The sequence below is a fragment of the Delphinapterus leucas genome, chromosome 5 (genome assembly GCF_059928025.1).
Source record: "Delphinapterus leucas isolate spDelLeu-1000000601 "Yukka" chromosome 5, BTC_Dleu_Yukka2, whole genome shotgun sequence".
NCBI classification, from domain to species: domain Eukaryota; kingdom Metazoa; phylum Chordata; class Mammalia; order Artiodactyla; family Monodontidae; genus Delphinapterus; species Delphinapterus leucas.
The window spans coordinates 127,194,611-127,219,547 of record NC_143133.1 but is presented as its reverse complement, the minus strand read 5'-3'; the positions used below and the strand labels follow the sequence as shown (position 1 = coordinate 127,219,547).

Here is a 24,937-nt window from a genome sequence, read left to right as displayed (position 1 = left end):
TCCTACAACTATGAAGGGTCAAGGCTGAGAACTAATGCCAACCCTTTGAGGATGAGTGAGAATAAAATAGAAAGTATCTGGGTCTTTGATGACGTTAGTATGCCACTGAATTAACTAAACCTGGAATCACCTATTTCTGGTCATCTTGTTGTATGAGGTAATACATATCTTTTTTGTTTAAGCCATTTATAAGTGGTAAATTTTTACTTACTGTCAAAAGCACCCTAAGATACAGATGCCCTCAGGACTTGGTCTTCCCTGAGTCCCTGTTATGTAGTTAGTGTAGAGTCACTATCATCTGTAGTCTAGGTTGTTAACCTATCAGTGAGGACACGTTTCTTCTCTAACCTTTCTGTTCTCCTTTTCCAAAAGGGAGATAGGTTAGAATCCCCCAAAGTTAAGCCCAAACATTGGTGTCCTTTTGTTTCCCTTCTAATTGATCTGTAAGAATATTTCAGGTTCATGAATAATCCTCAAAATAATTCACGCAAAATGCTGAGATAAGAAAAAGTACAAATACAGTCACTTATCTGTCCTAGGGAAGTCTGAAAATTTTCCCAGACCAATGTCAAATGGAGACCAAGGGTTAAGGAGGCTCAGATTATCCATCATGACTTTATTCAAAAGTTGAAGATGAGAGGCAAATAGATGAAGGACCTTTTCCATCCAGTTAACTATATGTGAAAGGAAAAGGGGTAGGCAAAGGACATTAGGTTTTTACATATTGTTGACATTCATTCAAACGATTCTCTCAAAATAATGATGAACTATGGAGGCCCCGTGAGCATGAGACATGGTTAGGAAGACCCTTGCCCAGGAATATTTCCTCTTTACTTTATTAACATACTTTGTAAAAGTAGCCTCAATTTGCTGGTGTCAACTTTTCTACATATGTGTGATATTCAAAAGATCATGAACTCGTGGAATCCAGAACAGAAAGAATATTCCTCATGATACTTTATTCTCTATAGAACCAGACACTGAGCTCAACTCAGAAATTTCTCATTCATCAAACATGCAATGTGTAAAACTCCTTTCTAACATAAATATAACTGTGGGATCTTAGCTACCAGGGCTTCTCTGAGGCACTCTGCTCTCCTGTAAAATCTCAGTAATAACATAACTCATAGGGTTTCTGTAAAATCAAATCTAATGAAATGATGGACATAAAGCCTATGGAACTGAGTGGGGAGTCTTCCCTTATTTCTCTAGAAGTTAAATTTAGAAGATTTTGTTTCTGATAAAATAGGCAATACAAAAATTAGTTAATGTTTTTCCTTTTCTTTTGTGACTAAGATTACTAGGGTGTTTTGTACACTTTTTTTCTGCATTCTTTTAAAAATACCTTTATATGTAAGATGCAATCTTGGCTTTAAATATTAGGGAAAATTAAAATTTCTGCATTTTTCTCAGTATTCTAATAGCTCTTGTCAATACATATGAAATCATGTTTTTTGTTATTGCAATATGACAGTCCTTTATTATATTTTACACCTGTTGATAACTTTTGTGTTTTCCTTGATCAAGTCACTTATTTTTTCTATTTCTATTTTTTATTTCAATTTACTTATGAAAGACAGGAATAATGATTGTGATGTAGCTTACAAAGAAGGTAAAATTATCTTGAAAAGAGTGGTGAAAACCCAAGCACTGTGTTAGATGCCTGATATGAGAGAGAGAGAGAGAGAGAGAGAGAAAGAAAGAAAGAAAGAGAGAAAGAAAAGAACATCTCTGTTATAAAGTATTCTTCTATATGGTTTTGATACTGTGAAAGGCAGTAAAATTATTTCCTGTTTCTGATAGTTCTTGAGTATTTGGGGATTCAGGATTGTCTGTAGATTTTACATATCTATATCTATCTATATCTATCTAAGATTTGTATACCCAGAGTCTTAATTATACAGCACATTCCCTGGCCTGCCCTCATTGAATTGTTACTTAGAATACCACCAGGAGGTAGCTACTAGCATCATTAATGGAATATATTATGGGCAAAATATATCCACCCAAGGAGTTTCTGGATTAATCTAAGGAAATAAAAATCAACTTTAACTTCAGATTTCAGCCTAATGTTTCTACTAAAGCACTAAAGTCACATAGAATAGTAGATGACTAACCCCTCCATTCATTGAATTGGTATTTACTGAACTCCTCTGTGAAAGTTACTGGACTACATTGTTTGTGGTGTATAAAAATAAATATGGTTCCTATCCTCGAAGATCTTACATTTAACAGGTAAATTAAGCAATACAAATAACCTTATTAAGGTTTCCTTCCTTAGTGTTGAAACACAATCAGGGAGAACAATTCCAAGACTAGTGAATTCTAACCAGATACAAAGGCCTGAGTTAAGTCAACGGCAGTGGGAATTGAAGAAAGGGAATGAATTAAAGGAATTTTGGAGGCAAAAAGAGGATTGTTTGTCCCTTGGTGATAGAATGTGAGAAAAGATGAGAAGTCAAGGCTGGGGACTTCCATTTAAGTTCCAACAGTTAAAGAGCTTGGACGTTGTCACTTGTGTTTTTACAACAAGAAAAATTTTGAACAAACTGAAAATCGACAGCTATTCTTGGGCCTATCAGAGATATAAAGCCACTGAGCAAACCACCACCTGAGGCAAATATAGAGAACCACAGCTGAAATCAGTTTACTTGGAACAGAGCCACTGATACCATAACCTGGTAAGAACACTTAACTGGTAATTTTGGTGAATTGCTAAAAGCTGTGAGCAGACTAACTTGATAATAGGAAACTCCTGGAGGGCCATATTCTTCGGGGAGAACCCACACTTAACATGAGTTTTACCTCTAGGAATCCTACCAGGTTCTCACGGTGAAGTACCAAAGGGGGCAAAAAAATGAAAACAAACAAACAAACAAACTAAAAAAACTCTGTGTCTTTGGCAGAAAGATGGAAAAGTAACCATTTGAAGTATGCCCAGAGCATTCTTCCTAACAAAGGGAGAGAAAAGACTTTACCAGACAGAGCCTTATCTCTCCTAGGAGGAAGGGCACTTAACCAATTCCAGCCCTCTCTACCCTTCCTGCATCACCTTAGGGGGAGAAATAAAGCCAAGATAGACTTGTTAAAGTCACAACCAACCCAGACACGGGTCCACTAAAAGACTGATATTTAATCATAAGGTTATAGAATGCTTTTCCTCCTCAACTTCTTATCACTGCCTCAGCGGGTTTCCAGTATAAATAATAGTGAGTCACAGCTGAAAGAGCTGCAAGACACAGACTCTATCTAAACTGCATTCTTCGAGTAAGCTGAGACAGCAGAGGAGACAAAAATAAGGACACTTGAGGAATTTTAAGCCTTTGGGAACTACAGCTACAGCAAATATTAAACACAGCCCAACTTCTAGCAAGATTAACATAAAAACTCCCACTATTTACCTGTTATTATTACCCAGTATATTACCTTCAACTTTCAAAAAAAAAAAAATTACAGTGCCTGCTAAAATGCAGGAAAAAACAGTCTGAAGAAACAAAGCAAGCAGCAGAACCAGACTCATGTATGTCACAGATTTTAAAGTTAGGCAGGGAATTTTAAATAGATATAATTAATAAGTTAAGGGCTCTATTTGAAAACAAACAACATGCAAGAACAGATGGGCAACATAAGCAGAGAGATGGAAACCCTTAAGAAATAATCAAAAGGAAATGCTAGAAATAAAAAGCATTGCAACATATATGAAGAATGCCTTTGATGGGCTCATCAGTAGATGAGGAAAGAGTCCGTGAGCTTTAAAATATGTCAACTGAAACACAAAGAGAAAAAATATGAAAACAATAACAATATCCAAGAACTCAGTTTCAAGAGTATAGCATGTGCATAACTGCAGTACCACAAGAAGAAAGAGAAAATGGAGAAGAAATGTTTAAACTAATAATGGCCAAGACCTTTTCAAAATTAATGATAGATGCCAAACTACAGATCCAGGAAGCTCAGAGAATTCCAAACAAAAAATATATACATATAAAAAAAAAATTACACCAAACATACCATGTCGAAACTGCAGAAAACCAAAGACAGAGAAAATCTTGAAAGGATACAGAGGAAAAAAAAATACCTTTCCTATAGAGGAAAAAGAATACAAGTTACAATGGGCTGCACTTCAGAAACCATGCCAGCAAGGTAATGGAGTGAAATAGGTAAACTGCTGAAAGAAGTCAAGGATGAGTTGGGTTTCTTGATTAAGTTATAGAAGAGATGATGTTATTAACTGAGATCAGAAGTATAGAAGAAATAACATGTTGCTCTCCAGGGTTGAGATTTTAGATTTGAAAGTTTGAGTCTGACATGCCTGGAAATATAACAAATGCATTTCTCCAGGATGCAGTTTGAGATCTGGTACAAGATTTCAGAAGATAGGAAGGTGAGTATTGATAATAAATACAGAAGTGTTAGTTATAGGTTGTTGCTATTACAATAAGTTGTTGAGGTGAAACATTTGAGATAGGAAATGGCTTCAGATAGAAACCCAGGAAAAATGAACTTTTAAAGAAAAAATTGAGAAGAAATAAAAGTATTAAAAAGTTTAAAACATATCCAAACTATATATAACAAGAGTAAATAACACTGTAGAAGTCCAGGAGGAAGAGAGATTTTAAAGAAGGGATTTTGTATTATCAAGTCTAAAGCATAGATCAGGCTGAGGACTGAAAAAGCTGTTTCTACTTAACACTGATGAGGGCAATTTTAATTAAGTAATAGAGTGAAAACCAGCTTTCAGAGGCAGGAAGATTGAACAGTTATTAGTTATTTATTCATGGTAGCTCAATTGCAAATGAGGAGTGGATTCTATAAGTGTAGTTCTTCTTTCAAGAATCTCATTAATAAAAGGAGAGTCAGGAGTAGAAGTCAGGAATCAAAATGTTGTTGTTTGTTGTTCTGTTTGTTTTAGGAAAGGTAGAAACGTAATCAAGTTTAAAGACTGAGAGAACTAGTAGGGAAGGCTCAGCTGTTACTCTAATTTAGAGAGTTTTCCTCTTATACCAGTATTTTAAATATTAGTGAACAAGTGTTTAACCTTGCCCCTACTGTTCATGACTTTATATACAACTAACTGAAAAATTCATGGAAAACCTATCTTTCCCCCATCATCCTGGATAATGAAAAGCATTTGCCATATGAGGACACTTTATGGCACATTGTGATAGTAGCAAAATTATACCAGTTATCACAAACGCATATGCTTGTTTTATATATTCTGGTAATCATTCCTTTATTCAATTGATTTTCAATAACAGTGTATTCCAAAGAGTGAGGTTAGAAAGATGAAAAATGATGGGTCCAAACTCACATCTCCGATTGGATCTCATAAAACTGAAGGGATAAAATGGGGAGCAGAAGACTGTAAATCTTTGAAATGTTTCCTAGATGATCTGGGTAAATTCTTCATTCCCCCCCGGTGGAAAACTACCTATCTAGTTTGTACCTATGTGCTTCAGTATTGGCTTCCTCCAATATATAGTTTCCTTTTCTTTTTATTATGTTATAATCCTGTGACTTGACTGGCTCTCTTCTTACGATGTTAGATGTTGCACAGCTGGACAAAAATTAAGTAGCAATAGAGGAGCAGAAATCATTTAAATTCATAGTCAAAGTGAACAGAAAGGTCTATTACTTTCAAAATTGTATAATATCATTAAAGTGCAAATCTCTCAATGTGACAAGTTTAGAATAAAGATCTCATGAATTACAATTACAATTTCTGTTAAAGCAAAGTAACTTGACAATTATTGACAGAACTAAGGTACCATTCACCTCTACAATATATTGCTTTCTCAGTAAACCCAAGTCCGATGCCATTTAAAACTGTATGTTAAAATTGTACACTTCCATAAATTGCCATTTATTTTCTTTATAATCTTAACATTTTAGTAGATTTATAATACCTTATTTTTGAACAGTTTTGTATACTTTCTTAAGCTTAATTATCAAAATGCTGTTGCTCTCCTCTGTGTAAAGAGTACGTAGTATCAAAAGATGCGCGTCTTTCCCTGCAGGTGTTTGTAATTTAGCCTATTTACTCTGCATTTTTTGGTGTCTAGTAAATAGTTACACAGTTTTAATTGTGTGGAGTGTAGGTATTTATGTAAAAATGTTGCTGAAAGTTACCATTTGCCTATTCACTAAAAAATAAATTGGTTTTGACTACTTAAGTTCTTTTCCTCCTTACCCTCTGATAGGGGAGTTCTTCTTTATCAGATACATTCCCAAGAGTTTTTCTGATGCCTAATCAGAAGGGAAGCTGGGCAGGTCCCATGGCTCCTCAACAAGGGCCTTAGGACATTTGCAGGAGCAGCTGAAGTGTATCAGAGAAACTGACAGAGGAGAAAAGAGTAGTAATAGTAAAAATTATTGTTGCAAACTATGTGTTCCAGTAATGCAGGTCAAGACATACAAAGATCTCTAGTTGTTGCAGGTTTTTTTTTTTTGGGTGGGGAGGGAGCCTGGAATATTTTCTTTTGAACACAATATTATTCTGAGACTATGCCTCGTGTGCCACAGATTCAGTAGTTACATGATTGCTAAGTATGTGTGAATAAGTATTTTGGTTTTCATATATATTTTTTAGGATATAGCACCTTTAATATTGCAAGCACATTAATGAAAATTTTAGAAATTAAAACATTTAAAATCACACAAAACCCCACAACTCTTAACAAAATGACTGTCATATTTTGAATATTTTCAGATCTGTTATAAGTATATATTTCATATAGGATTCCATTTACAAAAATAGTGTATTTTTCATGTTACCACATAGACTTTGTAACCATCCTTTTTTTTTCTTTTTTTTTTTTTTTGAGGTACGCGGTCCTCTCACTGTTGTGGCCTCTCCCGTTGCGGAGCACAGGCTCCAGACACGCAGGCTCAGTAGCCATGGCTCACGGGCCCAGCCGCTCCGCGGCATGTGGGATCTTCCCGGACCGGGGCATGAACCCACGTCCCCTGCATCGGCAGGCGGACCCTCAAACACTGCGCCACCAGGGAAGCCCGATTGCCAGTTTTTTATCCAGGAAAAATGTGTTTATTCGAGATCAGCAAAGAATTACCACTCAGGGTCTGCAATAGTGGCAAGCCAAGTGCAAGTATCCCCCAGCAAGGAGAGAACTCTTTTAGAGAGGGAGAGGAGGAAGCTGGCGGGGGGGCGCTGTATTAAGCAGAGTCCATTTTTAATTGAAAAAATACTGGGTTATCTGCCTCTTACATGTTGAAGTCTAAAATATAAACACAGACATAAAATAATGCTTTGTTATTCAGAAAGAGGGATACACTGCTTGAAATGAATTCTGTGATAAAGTTAAAAAACCATAAACCTCGGGCTTCCCTGGTGCGCAGTGGTTGAGGGTCCGCCTGCCGATGCAGGGGACACGGGTTCTGTGCCCCGGTCCGGAAGGATCCCACATGCCGCGGAGCCGCTGGGCCCGTGAGCCATGGCCGCTGAGCCTGCGCGTCCGGAGCCTGTGCTCTGCAACGGGAGAGGCCACAACAGTGAGAGGCCCGCGTACCGCAAAAAACAAACAAACAAAAAAACCAAACACCTTCCTGGTAAAAATGTTGTGAGTATCCACTGACAATGTATGCAAATAATTTGGTATTATTTCCGAATTTCAACAAATTATAGTTTTCTTATTAGTAATTGATTTATTCAGGATCACACAGCTAAGTTGTGCCACAGCAAAGACTCAGATGCAAGTCTTCTCTGCCTCAACTGAGTGACCTCAAGAGGTAACATGAAAAACAATGACAGATTTGTAAGTTTTGTTCTATATTAGATTATAGTTTTTAAAATAGTGTAGTGTTGCTTAATGATAATCTAAAACTTCGCAGTACTCTTTAATTTACAGAATCTTTGAGACAAAAATTTTGTTTTGTAATGGAAGTTAAATTATATAGTTGGTCTCAGTATACAGGCATTCAGTGCATAAGCAACCATTCAAAAGTATATCTGGTCCATAAGTTTAAAAAAGCTGCTTTTCCCAAATTCATGTCTTAAAGACTCCCGTTTAACAATGTATTGTACATATATTGAGTTTTTGAAGATAGCACTGTATATGCTGTTACTATCCATTAGAGCTCTAAAAAGGAACAAAGCATGACCTTTCCTACTTTCCTTAGTACCTGATACTGGTTTATCTTCTGGAGCTGTGAGCCGTAGCTTCAGCTAATGTTTGTTGCTTTTTCGCAGCTTAGTTTTCTGACCTCCCAGACTGCCTGAAACTACTGCTTAAATTGAATCACATTATCTGCGATTCCTGTACGGTACAACATACAGGCTCTCTGCTTTTTTTCTTCTCCCCAGAATTCTACAATTATGCCAGAATTCTTGAAAAAGCATCCCTACACCATTACTTATTTCTGTATTCTTTATCATTGTCACAATTCACCCCATAAGATGGGATATTACCATTTTTGAGATCTGCTAATATTAGGGTTGTCTCTCGAGTTTTACTGTCTTGAATAACATATACAACTATAAAAGCTTTCCTCTCCCTTCATTATGCAAAAAATGTATATGTATTGCCAAACAGTACCCAATATTATTCACACTGTCCTTCCCCTCTGTCTGAAGGTGGCATAAATGTCCAGGGCCCAAGAGCTGTCTCAGCAGGATGGCAAAAGTGTGCCCACTACCTACAGCCAGCTCCTGCCAGCACTATGTTTTATAAGATTTAAAGATTCTTTTGATGGTGGGACCTGACACACTAATGCTCAGATGAAAGACAGAACTCTTTGTTACTTACACCTCCAAATGAGAGAAGGCTGCCAGTCAGGGTCATGGAGGATATTGCCCCCTGGGGACCAAGCCACAGCAAATTGGGCAGTTTATAAATGACAAGCAGGATGGGATTAGCTAGGTTTCCAGCACTCCCTGAGGATTGGCCAATGTGAATAATTTCAAGAGCTCTGGGGTGCAGAGACTGTCTCTAGTTTCCTGGGACCTGGCCCGATGGGGTTGGTACCTAATGGCCCTGCAGTGTGAAGACCCAATAAAGGAAGTGTTTGGAGTATGGACTTAATCAGCTGTTGAAGAGAACTAACTGGCCTCTCACTAGCCAAGGCCTTAAAACTAAGTCAATATAGCATTTAGAAACAAACAAACAAACAAAACAACTGTATTATGCACTGATGAATGGAATGTTTATAAATGGAATGGAATATTTCCTACCATATCAATAAACAAAGGATGCCACAGTCACCAATGATTGCAGCCCTCCAATGTGAGCTGGTGAGCCCTGAGGAAACTCAGGGCTGAAAAGAATACCTGCCATCTAGCAGCCATCAGACTGTAGTCACTCCCTGTGGTGAGCCTTGAGGAAACTCAGGATGTGAAAATACAGGCTCCAGAGAGCTGAGGTGCATATCAAAGGAATGATTTCAGTGAGCCCAACTCTTGCATCTTCCTATACATAAAAAAGAGCTTAATTCCTTAACTTGAGATATCTGGTTTTCTTTATTTCACAGTAATCTTTTCTTTTTTTTTTAACAGTAATCTTTTGATGTTCCCAATTACCTGCACTTTGTTGCAGAACTCCTATATAGGGTCTTCCCTGGTAGCACAGTGGTTAAGAATCTGCCTGCCAATGCAGGGGACGTGGGTTTGCGCCCTGGTCCAGGAAGATCCCACATGCCGCCAAGCAACTAAGCCCGTGCACCACAACTACTGAGCCTGTGTTCTAGAGCCCATGCTCCGCAACAAGAGAAGCCACCGCAATGAGAAGCCCACACACTGCAACAAAGAGTAGCCCCTGATCGCCGCAACTAGAGAAAGCCTGCGTGCAGCTACGAAGACGCAATGCAGCCACAAATAAATAAAATAAAATATTTTTTAAAAAACCAAAAAAACAACTCCCGTGTATCCTGGCTCCTCCCCTCGCCTCCTAGGAGCAGTTTCTCAGAGTTATCTGAAACGCTGTCTCCCGGGCTGCAGTCCTCATTTTGCCCCAAATAAAGCTAACTCACAACTCTCACGTTGTGCATATATATATATATATATATATTTTTTTTTTTTTTTTTTTTTTAAGTCACCGGTACTTATAGGTGAGGAATGGGGTGTGTTTGATGTCTGATTACTTTTGTTTCTAGCAACTAAAGTTCATAGCTTTGTTCACATATCATTCTCTGAGTTTATTCAGGGTATTGAGAGATAAGATATCCCCTACTCCTCACATAAAACATGAAAAGCAAGTAAGCATGCCTTCATAACAGAAAACTTTTAACAGGCTGTTTTTAACCTTTTCATTTTTTTTTTCTTGTATAGTCTACATTGTGGGAAGGGTCACTTAAAACAATTGCTTACCTTATTTAAGAAATACAAGTACAGGGCTTCCCTGGTGGCGCAGTGGTTGAGAGTCTGCCTGCCAATGCAGGGGACACGGGTTTGTGCCCCGGCCTGGGAAGATTCCACATGCCGCAGAGCGGCTGGGCCCATGAGCCATGGCCGCTGAGCCTGCGCGTCAGGAGCCTGTGCTCCGCAACGGGAGAGGCCACAGCAGTGAGAGGCCCGCGTACCGCAAAAAAAAAAAAAAAAAAAAAAAGCCAAGTACAATGTGATAAGCTTGTCTGTCTTCCATGAGGAAAAGAAAATGCTGGCAATTTTTTGATAATCCCAAGACCTCTTAAAGATACTTATTTCCCCAAGACTTTTTTTTTCCCCCAAGACTTTTGTATCAAGCAAGTAAATGGGAAAATTAGTATTACTTTATCGCTTGTTGACTTTCTCTGTTGAGAAGCTTATTGTTGGTGAGTTTGTAAAGACATTTACGTCTTAAGTATAATTCGTAATTGATGTTGGTGAAACCCATGTGGTTAGGAGATCAGAAGACTAATTTGTCATACCTACTAACTCATTAAGACACTGAGAAATATTTCATCCTTCTACCTGCAAAATACTATCATTTGAAGAAGGCTTTAGAAAATGAAATACAAATGTTTCTTTTTAATTTTCACCAAGAATGCTTTATGAAACAAAGAACAGAACAGTGAAAACTTTGAGTAAATATTTTTTGTCAGGATTATGACTTAACACGCTCTGTCTACTTACTGTATAGAAAAAAGTATGTAAGATGTAGAACATTATATTAGAAGATTTATGCAACCCAAGTTTTTCTTATTAATACAAGAAAGTGAATCTAAGCAGACTCTAACAACTTGGAAAAGACAAAGCCATAGTCTCATGCAACCGTTTTAACATCTTAGCAAATTTCTCAGTGGAGGCTACTGTTTTTAACTATTCCAAAAATTGTCAGAATACAATGAATTTTGTAGAGAGGCTAATGAACATAACTTAAGGGTCTTGGTATTATTATTAATGGTTTCCTTTAATTTGACCTTTGCTACAGTTGTCTTCTCTGCTTCATTTCTATGAATAAACTCCTATTTATCCTAGAAATGTACCATTTTGTTCAATAATTGGTCAAAAAAGATTCTGACAGCAAAAAAATTCTGTGCATAGAAGTGTTTTATAAATTATAAAGTCCCTATAAAAATATAAGTATTGTTATCATTATCTTGAGTGATGGGGATCAGTAAGAAGTTTTAGGATTTCCTAAGAGGAACTACTTGCAAAGGAAAAGTTTATGTTGATATCCATTCTCTTCTTTAATTGCTTGAAAATCGTAGCCAATATACCTCTGTGTCAAGGGATAATGCTGTTTACTGATTGATTTACATGCTAAAAAATACATTTCTAAGATACTCACTTTGAACACCTATTATGCCTTTAAAAATTTTTATATTTCTATGAAAACAATTTTTTTAAAAAACACACTTATTGTAAATCAGTGGAATGTTAGTTCATCTCTTAAGTCAGTGACTTTATAAAGTCAAATCTAAAATCTTTTTTACTTGAATGTTTGTAAAAAATTTTGTAGCATCATGTAGCAGTTATTGATACTGAACTGATTTATAAAATATTTTAAAAATTATTTTAAACTAAATAATAGAGAATTAGAGTGGTGTTTTTATTAACTTTGTTTTCAGTGTTTGAAAGGCAGTTTCTCTTATGGCCCTGTATATATGATTATATGCCTGCACTATTTCACTAGCTATCCAGGTGTTGCAGATAACATGCTACTTTAAAGTTAACATAATAATTACATGAGGTCAGTTATTTAGGTAGAGCTGCAAAATACATTGTCAATTATTATATATTTTGTGTTTTCCAGTCTCTGCCCTGCTGTCCACTCCTACCATATTCCTATTTATTTTTTCTCTTTTTTCACTTGTTCAAAACAGTCTGTCCTTGTTTACTCTGATAGAATTGTCTGTTTCCTTTATTTTTTAATCTTTTGACGTTTCCATTTACAAGAATGAGGAAACAGCTTATAAGTCATAAAGTAAAGCCCTCCAGAGAGGACCAGAAGTCTATAAATAGAAAGAGAGTCATAATGACTCAGTACCAATTCCGATATGTTTTTGTAACTAGTAGCCAAGAACGATGCTCATAATTTTACCTGAAGAATTATGTGGAGGTTTGTGAGTTAGAAATTATTATTTGATTTTTTTTTTTTTTTTTTTTTTTTTTGCGGTACGCGGGCCTCTCACTGTTGTGGCCTCTCCCATTGCGGAGCACAGGCTCCGGACACGCAGGCTCAGCGGCCATGGCTCACGGGCCCAGCCGCTCCGCGGCATGTGGAATCTTCCCAGACCGGGGCACGAACCCGTGTCCCCTGCATCAGCAGGCGGACTCTCAACCACTGCGCCACCAGGGAAGCCCTATTATTTGATTTTTTAATCTGCATTTCTGATTTCAGCATAAGATCATTTTCAAGGTGATTTACAGTCTCCACTTGCCTTTAATTTCTTGGCATTTGATTTCTGTTCATACAAGTCTTAAAGAAGGAGGTGATTCTAACTCAGGCAAAAATAAATTATAGAATATATGGGACTGGAGTCAGCTAACTGAATTGAGACAAATTAACCAAATATTCATGTATCTAGATCTAACTTTCCAAATTTAGAAAATAAAAGTAAAATAATTTTTAAGGAAATTTTTTATTTGTATTTCTGATTCTCCAATAGGTTATATAATGAAAATATAAATATTCCTTTTACACATTGAAATGAGCTATTTTAAAAATTAGCATATATATTTTTATACAACTATAATGAGTCACAATTTACACTAATTCTAACAATTTGCAGTTTGTCCATATATCCTGGTGATCTCTATAACAAATCGTCTCAAAACGTAATGGTTTAAAACTATACTTTTATTGTGTTCACAATTTTTTAAGTCAGGAATTTGTGATTGATTCAACTCAGGCAGTTATGGTGGGATACTGGTTGGGGCTTTGGTCACCTGAAGACTCCACTGGGCTCGATATTCAAGATGCTCACTCTCATGGCTGGCAGTTGATCATGTGTTTCCTTAAGAGGCTGTCAAAGGAAGTGAAATGTAGCTTGTGCTTCTCAGCATGACCACCCTGTTCTTTCTGCAAGGGAGGAATCTGAGAGGAGCATTCTAAGAGACCAGTCCTGGAAACTGAAATCTGATCTAGCACTGAGAATCACTCAATTACTTCCATTGTATTCCCTTGGTCAAGCAAGGCCATAAGACCAACCCAGATTCAAGGAGAGAGCATTAGATTCCATCTTTCCTTAGGAATAGTAGCAAAGGATTTGTAGCCACCTTTAATCTACCATACTACGAGTTCCATATTTCTGAGTAATTATCAAATTAGGAAATATAGGGCTTCCCTGGTGGCGCAGTGGTTGAGAGTCTGCCTGCCGATGCAGGGGACACGGGTTCGTGCCCCGGTCCAGGAAGATCCCACATGCTGCGGAGCAGCTGGGTCCGTGAGCCATGGCCGCTGGGCCTGCGCGTCCAGAGCCTGTGCTCCGCAACAGGAGAGGTCACAGCAGTGAGAGGCCCGCGTGCCGCAAAAAAAAAAAAAAAAAAAATTAGGAAATATAGAATTGAATTTTAGTCCTAGAATTAATTATACTTGACTGAGAAACAGGATGCCATAATTATTCAATTATATATTTTCATAAGTAATATGCATTTAAATAAGCACAAGGTTAAATTGCTTATATTAGCCTAAGGGTTAATGGAATAACCTTATTTTAAAAACCAAGATACTAAAATCCTGTTAATTCTACACATCAATAGGATTTCTAACTCAATAGATCATCCTATCAAATATGTCTGAGAATTTTGCAAATATATTGAGCGAATATCGATTCATCTGAGAGTAGCCTTCATTTTAGTAAGTATTGTTTAAGGGTTTTCATCTTGTGTGTTAGACAGATACTTGTATGAATTTTGCCACATGTACATATAACAACTAAAAACAAAACTCTAGGTAACTATGATTCATTTGCAAAGTGATTCATAGAGAAGGATTTTATAAATTTGCTTCTGATGACATACAATGAATACTTAATATGTTATTCCATAAATAAGTGCAAATGATATATTAGCACCTACCTGGTTTAAAGCTGTGAGATTAAAAACTTCTTGAAAAAAAATCAGAGAATTTAGTAAGGTGAGCATGATTTTGGAAAGCCAAGTTTCTTTACAATTCCTATTAGCCACAATATAGGTAAATCTTCACTTTAAATGAATCCATTGACAAAATATTAATTAATATACAAAAGTATTGCTGCTAATTATTCAATAACAAACAGTTGGAGTAGATTCTGGCTGAGGCTCAGATCCCCTTTCAATAAAGGACTCACTGCCCAGCTGAAAGTCCTATGGTTAGCTGACTGTCTCCAGCTGAAGTCAAGCTCATCGCTTGTTAGTGTGAGACAATGAATAACATGACAGCAGCTGAGATCTAGTTCTTGAGTCAGCTCCCAGCCAATGACTGAACAGGGAGTGGTACAAGAGCCTACCCACTTTCCCTCCGCACGGGATTCGTCTCCTAGGCAGTCTTGGCGCTGGGGCTCCTCGTTTCGCTGGTAGAGGATTTGTCAGGTATGAGTCATGGTCCATGTTCCTCTGCCCAATTCTGATTCTTCTTTTCTTTTCACATGGATTTATTCTTTTATAAACCTTTTGTACTCTTAACTGTACCTCAGTATTTGTTTCCTAGAGAAAATGTGACAATATTTTATTTTATGAAGGGAGTTAGTTTTTCTTAAGTGGGATATTAGGCAAGACTGGGAATATAAGCAGTAATACAGTAGAGTTTTTGTCATCAGATAGTTTATAGTCTGGTGTTATCAACCTCCATGATAATGTCCATGGGCCTCAAAGAAGTTAATTAGCACAAAGGCACAGAGAGAGTTCATGGTAGTACCAAGGATTTGACCTTAGGTGTCTCTGATTCTAAGGGACATGATGATTTTCTTACCTACCTTTTTTTTTTTTTTTTGCGGTACGCGGGCCTCTCACTGTTGTGGCCTCTCCCGTTGCGGAGCACAGGCTCCGGACACCCAGGCTCAGCGGCCATGGCTCACGGGCCCAGCCGCTCCGCGGCATGTGGGATCCTCCCGGACTGGGGCACGAACCCGTGTCCCCTGCATCGGCAGGCGGACTCTCAACCACTGTGCCACCAGGGAAGCTCTTACCTACCTTTTAAGCCTGCAAACTTTTTCTTTGCATTATGGAGCAAGCTAAGCTTTTTTACCATTAACATTGTAACATGTAATATTTAGAATCTATGAAAATAAATATTAAAATGTTGGGTATAAACTCTACTCATGAAAGCCCATGATTTAGGGAAGAAACAGGAGTACTATGAAATAAAAGGAACAGATAATTAGTATATCCCAATCAGCTGGCTGTCAGCAAATGAAAGGAGATATTAGTAAATTTGAATCATGTGTTCTATATTGCTTAAAATAGAAACAAATTAACACCATGAGAACCAGAATAAAGAAATACTCTGTTTATTCTAATCCATTAGCTGTTTTCTCCCTTGCCAGCTCAGGTAAGGTTAACAGATTCAGAAAAAGTGGGAATTCTCTTACTTATACTGTTTATCTGCTAAGTTATGGGAAGCAAACGTGGATTTAAACATCTTCTGTGTGTCAGTTACAATGCTTGGTGCTGGTAATATGCTAATGAAATAGTCTATCTGCTCAAGTGGGTTAGGGAAACTAGTCTAATGAGGGAAGGAAACAAGCAAACAGCACTTGAAGCATTAGTACCATATGAAATGATGTATGATTTAGACGCTATGGAGCACGGCGTCACACTCAAGGGAAACATAACTCAGCCAACAAGGGAAGGCTCCCTGCTGGAATAAGGAATAATGCTTGAAATGCCTCCTAGATCATGAGAAATTGTGGGAGATAGATGCAGTGTAACCCAGAAATGTGCATGTGTAAAACAAGGAGACATGAAACAGCATTCTGCAGCTCGATTCTGTAGGAATGAGCCCTGGTTGTCAGAAAGTTGGAAATGAAAAACTGCCACTCCAGAAATACGCAAGTAGTCGAGAATGAAAGGCACCATATGCTATACTAAAGAGTTTTGACTTTTTTTTCCTCTGAAGTGATTAGCTGTTACATTAAGAAATGATGTAATTAATTCCCAGTTAGGAAAATATCTCTGGCAGATAGGGAAGGTGATAGACATAGAACCAGTTCAGAGACTTAACTGCAGTAAGTCAGATAAGAAGCAATGGATACCTAGAGTAAGTCCATGAGGAGTAGAAAGGAGTGAGTTCAAGAAATACCAAGGAAACAGATCAAAGAATTGGGTACCAGATTGGGTTCAGAGTGAGTGTGAGCTGAGAGCATGGGATGCTTTTCTAGCTATTTTAGGAAATAAGAAGATAATGAGAGAAATAACTGGAAATGATTTTTGAAGTAGGAAAAGATGTTGAGATGAAGTTTGAGTTGGAATGTCCATGGGAAAATGCTGAGTGCATGCTCAGGAAGTAGTTCTTTTTGTGGGTTGAAGCTTGGAAGATAAGTCTAGATTAAGCATTGGTTAGGTGAGAATTTCCAGCGTAGAGTAATAGAGGTCATGGATGTGGATGTACTGTGTACATGGGGACTGTAGCTGAATGTTCATGCAGAGTGACAAGGTTAAATACCCAAAGACAGAGCTCTAGTGAAAGGGACAAATGTTACAGAGATATCATTAAAAATAAAGACTATAACATGGCCATTCATTTGAGAATTAATATTTAATTATAACAGGAATAAATGGTAGGTAAAATGGTAGGTAAACTATCTCTTTTGAAGCATAATTTTTTTATTCCACTGATTATGTATGCACAGGAATGGGAGGACAGAATTTAGGATGAATCCCTGATTTCTGTCTTAGACAACTAAATGAACAAAGAGAAAAGAAAAGGCTATCAGAAAAAATGTACGTGTATATATCATATATAGTGTAGTATCTTTGGATACATTAGTTTGTTTTGCAACATAGAGTATATTATGAAAAATATCAGACTGTAGAGGAAATTTCAGTTTTATTAGTCATATGCAATTATCTCCCACTGCATGAAGCAACTTATCAAGAGCAAAGTGAAAGGTCTGAGTGTATTATGCCATCTCTTTGATGTTTTTATAGGATATAATGAAAGATGAATGCTCAATGCTGAAGCTGCAGCTGAAAGAGAAGGACGAACTCATTTCCCAACTTCAGGAAGAACTGGTAAGTGTGAACAATATTTGGCCCACGGGTGTATTTTCCTTGCAAAGTTATTTGCTATAAACCCTACAACTTATTTTATTAACACTAAAATTATTAGTGATTTATAAACTGTTAGTGATTCAATCTGATTATCAATTTTATAATCCTACAGTAATGAAGATTTGACAGTCTGAAAAAGATAATGTTTTATAATATATATTGAACTTTATGTAATTCCAGAAACAGATTACTGACCCAGGATTAGGCATTTCAGTTCTACCTATCAAAAATCGTGAAGGCTAAGGCCACACTTTATTTTGTAAAGTGCAAGATTTAACGCCATACTGCCATACCTAGAGACACAATCATGTAATATGAAGCAAAGTACTCAATAACTTTGCTAACAAAAGCAAATTTTACTTTTACATAAAGATACCAAAAATGCATTAACCTAATGAGATGTTTTGTTAATATAGATATTATATAAATCCCAAATTATCTAAAATTTATACAAAAATATGAAATGTATAGTTCATGTTTTCAGGGTGTTTTTTAGATGTGACATCGTAAATGTATTAAATCATACTTTCATAACATGAAAACACATTTGGTAGGTAACAAGAATAGCAGTGGGCATTACTTTTTAAAGTATGTGTTCTCAACATATATATACATATATATGAATAGTATTTTGCGATATAACGCATTTGATCTGGACAGAAATAAAATATGAGTTCTCCAAAACAAAAATGAGGAAGTAATGAGAAATTTTAAAAAATTAATCATTCTTAAGAATACCAATAAAATAAAGATATACTGTACAATAAGAGGCCCTGACTCATTATCAAGATCAAAAAACAAACCCTAGTCAATAATGTTCTCTATGATGATTTCATATTTGACTACATTAACAATGTATTATGTAATTATTAAATAAATTAAATGACAAAACAGATTTTATAGACCATCAAGCTTTTGAGAACTTTTCTGAAAACATTAGTGAGATAGCATATAAATTTAGAGTCTATTTTATTGACTCTTGACTACTGACAACAGTTTTACTGAAACTCGACCTTTAGACTGTTTCATGACTGGGTTTGATGCTGATTATTGGTCCCATGAGCATATTATTGTCACTTTAGACACCCATTGACCCATATCTATTACTTAAGATAGTAATAGAATTACAGACAAAAGGAACATGTCTTACATTACTGGGAATAACCTTTTATAAATAATTTATTTATAATATGAAATTTATTACATAAAACATTACTACATATAACTGTATAGGTATGTATTATGTAATCAAGCTTTATCTTTGAGTTGACTAAAATCCTGTAGATATTTATGAATGGATGCCTAGAATTATTAGTTTTAACACAGCAGAAAATGTATTCACTTTGCCAGAAAATGCATATTTTGGATAATTAACTCAGAAAGAAGTGTTCATTTTTTTCCCCCAACATTAGTTATGATCAGATTTAAAACTTAGCCTATACAAGAAATCAGACCTTCATTTGTTGAATGAAATGAGAAAGAAAATGATTACTCCCAGAGCCAATGTTACATAGCTATAATTAAGATAATTTAGTGCCCCTGCATCCAAAAAAGTCCTCTGTTGGTTGATCTAGTAAAATGAGATGCAAGTGTTTTCTTTTGCTTGGTTTTTGTTTTAAACTTGAATTGCCCAAATTGACTTATTAGCTTCTAAAATTTCCAGGTAACAATCAAGGTAGCATTTTAATTTTGTGCTATGTAGTTTGCATAGTCATCTTAAATAGTTCAACAAAGGAGAGTGTTAACTTTTGAAAATAGCTTGTTTCATTGAAGAAAACTGTACCTAAAGAAAAAAGTGTATAGGTGATTTAGGAAGTTAAGGAAGAAGAAACGTTGTTAAAAGAAAAAGTCATCATTAAAACCGGACTTGGAGCATGGACAAGGAGGCAATCGCATAAAAGTAATATAAACCACTTAGACCCATTGAAAATTAGGTCCTAGTATTTCTGATTCTGATAATAAGTGACTTGTGACATTCTGACAAAGTAGACATTAAATTTAACATTTTCAAATTTAGATAGGTAAAGTTTAAATTTCAAAACATTTTAGGAACCAGTTTCCTGTACCCTGCTATAATCACAATCTGTAAGAATTTAGTTTAGTTTTATTATGGGTTTCTCATTTCTTAACCACTGCTATTATCATAAGCAGTTTACCTACATATACACTATAAATCAAATTTAGATGTAATTATACCAGTAAAGAATTTATGTCCAACTTAGTAAAGTTATTTTAATATAATTTATTTAGCCTCACTTTGATATTTTCAGTTTAAAAAAGTTAGTGCAGTGTGGGGTTGGCGGCAAAAGAAGTTTTTATACCACTTAAAAACTTTTTTATTGAGGTAACATTGGTGTATAACATTTTATGTTTCACGTGGACAACGTTACATTTCTGCTTCTGTACAGACTACAGCGTCCTCCCCACCAAAAATTTAGTTTCCCTCTGTCACCATACAGTTGATCCCCTTATTCATTTTGCCCTTTCCCAGTGCTTCTTCCTCTCTGGTAACCAATACTCTGTACTCTGTATCTATGTATGTTTTTGTTTGGTTTGTTTGTGTGTGTGTGTTTCTTAGTTTTTTGATATTCCACATATGAGTGAAATCATATGGTATTTGTATTCTCCATCTGACTTTTTTTTTTTTTTTTTTTGCGGTACGTGGGCCTCTCACTGCTGTGGCCTCTCCCGTTGCGGAGCACAGGCTCCGGACGCGCAGGCTCAGCGGCCATGGCTCACGGGCCCACACGCTCCGCGGCATGTGGGATCCTCCCGGACTGGGGCACGAACCTGTGTCCCCTGCATTGGCAGGCGGACTCTCAACCACTGCGCCACCAGGGAAGCCCTCCATCTGACTTTTTTTACTTAGCATAATACACTCTAAAGGTCCATCCATATTATCATAAATGGCAAGATTTCATCTTTTTTTATGGCTGAGTGGTATTCCATTGTGTATAGATACCATATCGTCTCTACTCATTCGTTCATTGATGGACACTTAGTTTGTTTCCATATTTTGGCTATTGTGAATAATGCAGTGAACAGAGGGGTAAATTTATCTTTTCTAATTAGCGTTTTCATATTCTTTGGATAAATACCCAGAAGTGGTGTTACCAAACCCAGGTCTGGCTGCTTGCCGCTCAAAAGCTGATAATCCAAGGGGCAAGGGGCAATAGAAAGGAAAGGTGCGTTAATCAGGAAAGCCTGCAATCTGGGGAGAAGGCGGACTACTTGTCCTGAGACCAACTCTAAATATTCTGCTCAGTCATGACAGTTTTTAAAGGGGAAAAAGGGGGAAGAATCTCGGTGAATCGTTGAGGCAGAAGGTTGGATTCTGCATCATTCTCCCTTGTGTGCAGACTGTCTGACAGTCTTCAGATGTGTGATCTGCCTGCAGGATTGTGGCAGGTAGAGAGCTACTCATTTTTTAACTGCTTAATTTTTCATTGTTTTTATCCACAAAAAGAATCAACAGGCATAGTGTGCATGTAGGAGAGCATAAGTCAGGAGTTAGGTTAAATTGCCTACTGATCTCATTCCTATACTAAGGTTCTCTTAAAGTGAGAGGGGAACAGAAATGGGCAAACAGGAAACGGGCAGAAGAGCTGCTTTCAATGGGATAATTGGAGCATACGGTAGTTCTGTTAACTTTTTGTTGACTCTCCATGCTGTTTTCCATAGTGGCTGCACCCACTTTCATTTCCACCAAGAGGTATGAGAATTCCCTTTTCTCCACATCCGGCCAACAATGTTGTTTCTTGCCTTTTTGATAATAACCATTCTAACAGGTGTGAGGTAATAACTCATTGTGGTTTTGATTTGCATTTCCCTAGTATTTGGTGAGCTTGAACATCTTTTTATGTGCTTATTTGGACATCTGTATATCTTCTTGGGAGAAATGTCTATTCAGCTTCTCTGCCCATTTTTAAATTGGGCTGTTTTATAATATTGAGTTGTATGCATTCTTTATATATTTTGGATATTAACCACTTATTGGATATATGATTTGTAAATATCTTCCACCATTCAGTAGCTTGTGTTTCATTTTGATGATTTTCCTTTATTGTGCAGGAGATTTTTAGTTTGATGTAGTCCAATTTGCTTATTTATCCTCTTGTTTCTAGATATGTCTCCTCAGGCAAGGGAAAGATATTGCTATGACTAATGTCAGTGTTTTGCTTATGTTTTCTCTTAGGATTTTTATGGTTTCAGGTCTTACATTCAAGCCTTGAATCCACTATGAGTTGATTTTTGTGTGTGGTGTGAGACAGTGGTCTAGTTTCTTTTTTTGTACATGGCTATTCACTTTTCCTAGTACAATTTGAAGAGACTATCTTTTCTCCATTGTATATTCTCTGCTCATCATAAATTGTGTCCATATACAGGTGGATTTATTTCTGGGCTCTCAGTTCTCTTCCATTGATCTATGTATCTGTTTTTCTGCCAGCACCATGCTGTTTTGATTACTATGGTGCTGCAGTAGTTTGAAATCAGGAAGTGTGATAACTTAAGCTTTGTTCTTTATTCTCAGGGTTGCTATGGCTATTCGGGGTCTTCTTTGGTTCCATGTTAATTTTAGAATTTTTGTTTGATTTCTGTGAAATGTCTTGGGATTTTGATAGGGATCACATTGAATCTGTAGATTGCTTCAGATTATAGGGACATTTTAACAATGTTAACTTTTCCAATTCATGAACACAGAATATGTTTACCTTTGTGTCTTCAATTTTTCTTTTAACCTCTTTGGTTAAATTTATTCCTAGGTATATTCTTTTGTTACCTTCCATGGGATTGTTAATTTCTTTCTGCTAGCTCATTGTTAGCACACACAAGTACAGCAGATTTTTATGTTTTTGTACCCTACAATCGTATTGTATTTGTTTATTCCTAACTTTTTTTGCGGAGTCTTTAGGGTTTTCTGTATATAAAAATCATGTCACACACAAATAGTGACAGTTTCACTTCTTCCTTTCTAGTTTGGATGTGTTTTATTTGTCTTGCCTAATCACTCTGGCTAGATTCAGTAATATGTTGAATAAGAGTTAAAATAGGCATCGTTGGCTTATTCTTGATTTTAGAAGGATAGCTTTCAGTTTTTCACCATTGACTGCAATGTTAGCCATGGGTTTGTCATGTATGGCCTTGATTATGTTGAAGTATCTCTTTCTTCTATAACCACTTTATTGAAAGTTTTTTATCATAAATGTGTATTGAATTTTGTCAAATGCTTTTTCTGCATGTATTGAGATGATATGGCTTTTATCCTTTTGTTAATGTACTGTATCATATTAGGTTTTTTGGGGTTTTTTGGTTGTCTTTAGTGGACGTTAAACTACATTTCTGGAATAAATCCCACTTGATCATTGTGTGTAATCGTTTTAATGTATTATTGTATTTGGTTTGCTAATATTTTGTTGAGGATTTTTACATCTATGTTCATTGGAGATATTGGCCTGTAACTTTCTTTTTATGTGTCTGATTTTGATATCATTTGGTAAGATGAGTTAGCATGCATTCCTTTCTCTTCAATGTTTTGGAAGAGTTTGAGAAGGATGAGCATTAAATCTAAATCTTTGGTAGAATTCAGGTGTGAAGCTGTATAGCCCTGGGCTTTTGTTTTCTGGGAGGTTTCTGATTAGTTTCAACTTGTGCACTGGTTGTATGATTTGAAGAATGTGTCCTTTTATTCTCGGTCGTCCTCTGTATTTCTGTGGTATCTGTTATCATTTCTTCTTTTCTGATTGTATTTATCAGGGCCTTGCTTTTTTCTCAGTGGATCTAGATTTGTAAATTTTGTTTTTCAAAGAACCAGCTCTTAGTCTGAATCTTTTGTATTGTCTTTTTAGTCTCTATTTCATTTATTTTCACTCTATTTCCTTCCTTCCTTCCTTCCACTGATTTGGGGCTTCATTTGTTCTTTTTCTAGTTCCTTTAGGTATAAGATTAGATTGTTTATTTGAGTTTTTTCCTGTTTCTTGAGGAAAGCCTGTCTTGCTATAAACTTCCCTCTTAGTACCACTTTTGCTGCATCTCATAGGTTTTGGCATGTTGTTTTCATTTTCATTTGCCTTCAGGTATTTTTTTTTTAATTTATCCTTTGATTTCTTCATTGACCCAATAGTTGTAGCATGTTGTTCAGTCTTCACTTATTTGTGACTTTTCCAGATTTCTTGTAATTGATTTTTAGTTTCATAGCATTATGATTGGAAAAGATGCTTGATATGATTTCAGTATTCTAAATTTATTGACCTGTGTCTGAACATACGGTCTTTCCTTGAAGGTTCCACGTATAGTTGAAGAATGTGTATTCTGCATTTGGATGGAACATTCTGTACAAATCTATCAAATCCAATTAGTCTAACATTTCATTTAAGGCTGTTGTTTCCTTGTTGACTGGATGATCTATCCATTCATGTGAGTGGGGTGTTTAAAGTCCCCTACTATTATTGTATTGCTGTAAATTTCTCTCTTTAGGTCTGTTTAGAATTGTTTTATATATTTTGATGCTCACATGTTAAGTACATATATATTAATAACTTACATCTTCTTGATGAATTATGTACTTTATGATTATGTACTGTCCATCTTTCTCATTACCCTTTTTGTCTTGAAGTCTGTTTTGTCTGAGTGTGGCTATACTTTCTTTTGGCTGCCATTTGCTTGGAGTATCATCTTTGATCCTTTCAGTTTGAGCCTATGTTTGTCTTTAGAGCTGAGATGTTGCCTGGAGGCAGCATATACTTGGATCTTGTTTTTTAATCTATCCACTCCCTTTTGATGAGTTCAGTTTATTTACATTTAGGGTGATTATTGATGAGGACTTAATACTGCCATTTATCTTTTGTTTTCTGGTTGCTCTATATCTCCATTGTTTCCCTTGTGTTTCTGTAGGACATTTTAGTTTGATGGTTTTCTATGATGTTTTTCTCCATTTTCTTTTGTTTCATGTCTCTGCTCTAGATTTATGTTTTGTAGTTACCAAGAGGTTTGTATAAAATATCTCATAGATAGAACAGTCCTTTTTTCTGCTAATACCATCTTCATTTGCCTATGCAGGTTCCATTCTTTTCCTCTTCCCCTTTTCTGCTTTTGTTGTCTCAAATTATCCTTTTTTATGTTGTGAGTTTGTTACCAAATTAAAGTAGCTATGTTTTTTCCACCCTTTTAACATTTATGCTATAATAAAGTATTAAAAACCTATTCTGATAGAGTTGCAGTTTTCTGATTCTATCACCTTACTCAAAGTTGTGTGTGTTTTGTCATCTTGTTTGTGGTAGAAGAGCTCCTTTTGACAGTTATTATAAGACAGGTTTA

The 24,937-nt window shown here is 36.2% G+C and overlaps 1 protein-coding gene across 4 annotated transcripts in view; it reads left to right on the top strand.

Moving 5' to 3' along the window:
• CCSER1 (coiled-coil serine rich protein 1) overlaps positions 1–24,937 on the top strand; it is a 1,259,018-nt gene that overhangs the window by 573,785 nt on the left and 660,296 nt on the right. For all 4 annotated transcript variants that reach the window (XM_022582337.2, XM_022582338.2, XM_022582336.2 and 1 more), the window contains one exon: positions 17,501–17,584. In XM_022582337.2, coding sequence (XP_022438045.1) covers positions 17,501–17,584 — 84 coding nt within the window. The remainder of the gene's footprint in view (positions 1–17,500; positions 17,585–24,937) is intronic.